Source organism: Phalaenopsis equestris, unplaced genomic scaffold (genome assembly GCF_001263595.1).
Source record: "Phalaenopsis equestris unplaced genomic scaffold, ASM126359v1 Scaffold000592, whole genome shotgun sequence".
In the NCBI taxonomy this organism is placed as follows: Eukaryota; Viridiplantae; Streptophyta; class Magnoliopsida; order Asparagales; family Orchidaceae; genus Phalaenopsis; species Phalaenopsis equestris.
Window position 1 is genome coordinate 253,071 of NW_018165032.1, and position 7,055 is coordinate 260,125.

Sequence of the window (7,055 nt, forward strand, 5' to 3'; positions counted from 1 at the left end):
TCAATCTTATCAGCTGGCCCAGACCTAGACCATTCAGAGGTACTTCATCTTTTTATTCAAAAGGTAAAAGCCTGCCAGCCACTCAGCCACAGCAGCTTGCCTCTGCAGCATTTCCCTGAATGGATGGCCTACCAAATATACTCGATCTTTCAAAAACAAAAGCACATTTCTCTTGGATTACCAAAATCAACATAAATATATAGCATATAACATAATCATTAGCAATTAAATGACTTGCTAAGTTCATGAATTTACGTTTAGTTTCTCTCCTTAACTACAATATCAGTTGTACATAGAAATTCTGTAACAGTGACCTAAACTTTGAAGTTTCTGAAGAAATTCCAACCTTCAAAACAAAAAAAACTTCTTAAAATTTAAGAATTTAGCTTTCTATGTAGCCACTATGAATTCTACATCAGAATTTCAGAGACTCCCATGAACCATCATTAAAACAAGAAAAGAAACTAGCTTTGGCAAAATACAGAATAATCATATAATCTTCTCTTGAGTCTACATTTTAATGCACATTTACAACTTCAAACTGAATATCTTGCCTTTGATACTGAGAAAATGAGGAATCTTTGTATTTTACAAATCATGAGAAGAAGCATCAAAGGAATGAAGCATAGAACTGATAGAAGACAGTTAAGGCCTACTCCAAAATGTCTGTTGGCCATAGCTGCCTCCATGTAGATATTTCAACCTTGGAATAGAGTTTTCTGATTCCTCCATAAAATCCATCGGTCTCATTTCCTTCTTCACGATGATCCTTCCGGTTTACTGTTGTTTGCCTCCACCTCGAACCGGGAGTGTATTGGTTGAACTCCAAGATAATGGTTTCTGCCAAAATTCAGAAGGAAGAAGAAATTGCTTATTTGTAGGAGATAAATGTAAAAAGTTCCTATATAATTACATATTCAAAGCCTAGATTATACATGCTAGATTTATAGTGCCCTAATCTTTCATATCGCATAAATAATACCACCATTTTAACTTAAAAAAAAATGAAATGCACCTTTTTATGCATAAGTGGCATGTATATAAAAACTGAAGTTTAAGCGTTAAATATGTAAATAAATAGGAATTGAGTGGCAGGTATATAAATCTTACAAAAGAAAAATCTATATGGTTCACAAAATGAATGGCTACTCATGTTGCGGCTGTTGCAGATTGCACAATGGTTGCTTGTGAAAAATCATAACCCTTACTTATAAAAGATATATAAGACAGCAGCCCTACTTTCTTCATAAAAAGACAATTTGCAAAAAGAAATCTCAAATCGTCCTAAAAGAAATAAGCACAAATATTAGATACCATTCAACTCTTATGGTATCCTTACCAAGAAATTTAAACCATGACTAGATTTGCATAGCTCATTTTCTTCGAACGAAAATTAAACTCCACAACTCATAAGACAGCAACACAACAATAACTTCTAAATAAGATATGAAATTTGCTATAAAAAGTTTATTTCCTAAAATTTTAAATCTTAGAGAGTTAAATTACAATAAGGAATTTAAAATCCTCACCAGAACTATGACAACGGCAGAAATGTTCATATCCATCACATCTTTCAAGGTGTCCTACCACTCCATACCACCATCCTGTTAAACACAATCATGTTAAACTTTAAGCCAAAGATTTTTAAGAAAATACCATCATTAAAATGGAAATTATAGAAAGATTACACAACTAAGAAAATTTAACTAATGAGCTAAACCTTAAAAGCACAATAGAATGGAATAATATTTAGAACAAATACCATATGGAAATTCTTTGTTTCTTCTCCATTGGATCTCAATATGATCGCCAGGATGAAGATCATGAAGGCAGTCAGAGAGGTGTAAATCGTGCGGATTATTATCAGTAGGTGTTGCCCTTATTCTGTCCCACTCTACTCCTTCCTCAGTTACGATGGTCCGGCGCCCATGAGGCGGATACCTACGGATGAAATAAATGTTTTCTAAATCAATCATAAACTCTGCTATTCTGTAGAATATGCTTTGTGTTCGACCTCTTTCTTTATTTACATATCTAACACATAAAGTTTACTTTTTTACATTTATATGACTCAAATCTTTCATATCACATACAAAATACCACTATTTTAATTTTTGAAAAAGTAAAATACACCTTTTTTCATGCATAGATAAGGTGGTATGTATGTTAAAATTAAAGTTCAGGCGTTAGATATATAAATACATAAGAATTGAGTCAATCTGCCAAATAACTCACCGGGCACGGAAGGCGTCTGTGGTAGAATCATAACTTAGCTCTGCATCATAACATGACAGCATAAAACCAACATGTCCATGCTGAAAGAAAATAAGAAAAAAAAAAGGGGTAAATTTTGTTGAAAAGAGTAGAAGAAATAAGCATGATATACCTGCTACATCACGATATTACTAACATAAAACAAGCTTTACTTCCTAATTAAAGTTAAAGATCTCATTCAAATGAATAATAAAAAAAATAATTGTGTTATGTTCTTACAACACTAATAAAAATAATTTGGCGATTAAAATTATTTTTCATTAATATGTTTTAATTGAACCTCTCATATTACTAATAATTGCAGAGATATATGGCTCAAGTCCTAATAAATAAGCCTTTACTTTTGATTTAGGTACGCATAGCGCCCATAAATGTAACATATAAGAAACTTACTAAGTTTAACATTACTTAAATTTAAAGATGAGTGCATGGTTGCAATTGGTTATTAGCTTACTCAGTTTAGGACTCAAATTTAAAATAGATGGTCAAACTTTTTTTGCTTGTTATTAGGAATTCTCGTTGGAATTGATTTCAAACGAATAACTAATTCATTGAATGGTGATTAATGACTCATATTAAGATCAATGTTGAAAAGGAAGCAGATTTATAAAGTATTATGAATTCAGCAAAATAAATGAAACATTGATATACCTATATCCAATCCCCACATTCCAATTCATTAATTCCATAATTAAATTGATCACTTGCTAAGCTGATCTCATTTCTTCTCAGAAATAGAGGTGAAAAACCAGATAGATGTTCATTGAAGATCAGTCAAATTAATGAATACAGAAAGAAAAAAAAAATCATTGGATCATTACCTCTCGGTTGTAGATTTGAGCTGGGAACCAGAATTTGCCAGTCTCCAGAGACAAATACCATGACATGATGGAGTCATCAGGCAAAGAGCTCCTATGCTTTCCACTTCCATCGAGCCTCAACTTTAGCAGGGAAAGAAGCCATAGACGTGTGAGAGATCCAAATAGCCTCTTTGTCTTTCCGATGGAGGCCTCGGTGGCGACGGAGGACTCGTTCCTCACATTCAAATACTTAATCCAACTCCTTTCTGCCGCTTTTCCGATCACTCTCCCCCACTTCTCCCTCATCTGCCTCTCCCACAAGTAATCACTTCTGCACCTCTGCCTCAAAGACCTGCAGACTCCAGCCATGTTACACAGCCCGGCAGGCGAAAGCTTTTCCAGAATACACTCTAAGGCCAACTCAGGCAAGTCGAGAACAGAAATCTCGGTCGAATCCGCTATGCTTTCGATCCGAGAGGCATGCTTTTTTGCAGCCATGGATTTGAAAAAGTACTTGATAGAGTTCACATAAAGCAAATGGAATTCTTGGGCAAACAAGAAAGAAAGCAATCTACCCTCGTTTGCCCATGAAGGGAGAGGCTGCAAGGGAAGTGACCTGGATAAGAGGAGGAAGAAGGAGAAGGCTGATATAAGGAAGAAGAAAAGCATCAGTAAAGTAAGAAAAACGGGGTCTCGTCGACTTGCTGATTTGTGAGCCACATAAAAAATCAATAAAAAAATATAAAGGAACCTATTCTTTCAAATGAGGAGGCAAAAAAAACTTTGACTTATGCAGATCTATCCAGGAATTATCCCTTATCAACTATCGGTATGCTGAGGGTGAAACCCACTACAGCTTTAAAGCAGGATTTGCCGAATCGAGGAGGCGAGATTAACGAAGAACACCAAGCTCCGAGCAACAGGGGGGGCCTCTGTCCGAGAAGGCTAGTGGATAGGACACCTGTTGCCCGGCTTTGGGCTCCCAGATTTCTCTTGTATCAAACCTGCAAACTAAGATTTGGGATTTGATCTGGAGATCGAGATGAGTAATATAAGAAGGATCTTGGTGGGGAAAATCAGTCGAGAAGGAAGGTGTATCTGGCTTGAAGAAGATAGGGGATGAAAGCGACGTTGGGCTTCCTCCGTTCGTCGGAATCCTAACCGGTGCACTTCAACTCCTCAGCAACAGATCCAAAATCGATCTCCATCTCTCCCCAAGAGAGAGCTCGGAGAACAGAGAAGGGAGGTGAGGGGGAGTGAATCCGAGGAGCAGGATTCCAAAACGATTGGGTGTAGTTATAGGGGGAAATAGGAGGAGAATTACCCGTCTGCGGATTGTTAGGGAAGAACACCTACCAGCAACGAACACTTGGCCTTTGCCCTTTGGAAGGGCATGCTTCGCTAGTATCAGAAAATCATATTATGAAAAATTTAAATGCATACGACACAATTCTTATGTATTTACACATCTAATGTATCAAATTTAATATTTATACTTATAACGCTTTGATCTTAAAAGTTTATACAAGAAAAGTGTATATTTAAATTTTAAAAATTTAGTTAATGTGATATTTTTTGATGTGATATAGAAATTTTAAATAGTATATATATGTAAATATGAAAATGTAGATTTTAGATATGTAAATTTATAAGATAAGAGTTGCGAGACGTTGTTTATTGGTAGGCAGCATTTGTAAGACCCTGAGGGGCACAGGTTCGAACATTGTCTTGAATTAGTCACATGGTTTAGTTGGAGGGTCCACCCTCCGACCAATCTTTTTAAATATATATATATATAGCCATCGTGGGCAATAATGGCTGGAGGATATATATATATGCCTGTGACCCCTTAGGCTGAGGGTTCGAATCCTCTCTGGCACAATGGGCCCTAAGGAGGTGGTACTCGAATTGCTTGGTATATTAGGGGTGGTTGAAGGATCGTATAATAGCCTCTGGTCCTACTGCAGGTCTAGATGGTCGTCCATATGAAGACTGCAATAAGATCTGCTTCATACGTCTAGCGTGTAAGGTGCGGCCTGTCCATGAAGATGCCTACTCGAGCAACCGAGATATGGGAAGTATAAGATTTGAGTTAAGCGATAGCATATCAGATGGATCTCCCTCACAACTTCAATTACTCAATGCAAGTATTTGAAATAAAAAAAATAAACCCAATGTATGACAAGCTCATAAAAGTAAACACTTTCCATTTTTTATGAAGTTAAGACAATTTATAAAAAAAGTCACAAAATAATAAAAACACATTTAATTATGAATCACCATAAAAGAAGATTGAGGCGGCTTTTTTCTAATATCAACAAGAGATATGCAGTCGGATTGAAGAAGCTTATCCAAGATAAATCTTTTGCCATAAATGAAAGACTCCCATAAATGAAAGACTCATCGTTAGGTTGTTTTAGTCCTTGAAGTTTTCAAGTAGACCAGCCTTCACCTCATTCATGTCTCGATGCAATCGAAAGCCGTTCCTAAGCCAGCTTCCACTTTCACTTCCAAAATAACAACATTGGTCCTTTAGCTCCATAATTTTTTTTTTCCAAGTCCATGATTCAACCTTGCATCTTTGACAATTTGGCTTTAGCTTGCTTCGAGGTGTTGTTAGGCTCCAGTATTTGGCAATAGAAACTAAGTCACCTTTATTTCTTGCAAGCTCCCCATGAGTGGTGACCAATTTTAATAGCAAGTCCGCCACATCCAATGAGAGTTTTGTTTAGTGGATAAAAGATGATCATGTTGATGACCACAAACAACTGGCATCCATTGGCAGATTACTCATAGTGAATAGGTCAGCAAGTAACAGAATCTCTTCGTCAACCCTCTAATTTTTCAAAGCCAAAGACACATCCATAGACTGTGGAGCTGGCGAGTCTCGCCTTAGAATTGAACCATCAACAATAGTGTCATGCGTTAAGAGAGTAAGCACGATTTATGACTCAAAGGTCTCTAACCATCTAATCTCCATAAGCTCACTCTATTTTGACCCGAAGAAGAAAATAAATAGTTTTGTTGAGCAAGAACAAAATATAATAGGCCCACACCTTTTATAGAATTTCAGATCAATCGGTTCTGATACACTTTTCATAAGAAAAATTAAATACAAAGTAAAGGTAATGAGAAAAAATGAAGGCAAAATCGACCAAAAGTTTTACTTTCATTCACGATTAAAAGATTAAATAGCTTTCCAACATTTCATTACAAATATTCAAAAAGAAAAAAACGAAGAAAATTTCATAAGTGTAGGAAAAAGCCAAGCACAAGTCACACATTGAACACTTACCATCCTCCATCCTCCACCTCCTCCTCGTCTAATAATATAGTGATAAATTTCTCTATGTCAGTCCACATGGAGATGACTAACTATGTCTTTATCATTTGGTCGGTGTCGAAGGAAACCCCCTCCTTGACAATCATATTAGTGTTGGGTGGGACGAGAGCTCGACAAAACATTTGTAAATATCTTCATTACTGCCTCATCTGCACTAAGGCGGTTATCTGCAGGAGTATTCAACAAAAACTCTGACACTCTGAGTATTTTAGGTTCAACCACCTTTGCTCATTCTCTTGCCGCCTTTGTCTTTGCCTTGGCTGCTGCCATCTTTTGTTCAATCTCCAGTCACTCTTCATGTTCTTAAAGCATTGTTGACCGGAAGAGGGAAGCCTCCTAGGCCATCAGTTGGTACTTATCATTTAGTCAGCACAAGGCAGTCATGCTTTCTTCAAAAGTGCCTCTTCGTAAGTGAGAGACCAAATGATGTCGGCTAGTAGTGAAGGATAAAGGGACACCGACAAGGAATCAAAATACCAGTCTTTTGAAAGTCAATGTGTGCGAGCCTACCGTTCGAGCTGGTGCTCACCTTCTCCTCCTTGTTATGTAACAAAGTCAACTTGAATGTGGATCTTTTCTTCTTCTTTCGATATGGAGGAAGGTGTAGGTCACTAAATCAATCATAGAAGCTTTCCCTA

General features: G+C 36.7%; 1 protein-coding gene across 1 annotated transcript; it reads right to left on the reverse strand.

The window, feature by feature from the left end:
- Nucleotides 1-469: 469 nt before the first annotated feature.
- On the reverse strand, nucleotides 470-4,488 carry LOC110029546 (F-box protein At2g32560-like). Its single transcript, XM_020731881.1, has 5 exons — nucleotides 3,096-4,488; nucleotides 2,236-2,315; nucleotides 1,763-1,941; nucleotides 1,530-1,604; nucleotides 470-840 (listed from the first exon to the last, which is right to left on the reverse strand). The coding sequence occupies exons 1-5, from the start codon at nucleotides 3,741-3,743 to the stop codon at nucleotides 653-655; spliced, it is 1,170 nt and encodes a 389-aa protein (XP_020587540.1). The 5' UTR covers nucleotides 3,744-4,488; the 3' UTR covers nucleotides 470-652.
- Between the last annotated feature and the right edge of the window lie 2,567 nt (nucleotides 4,489-7,055).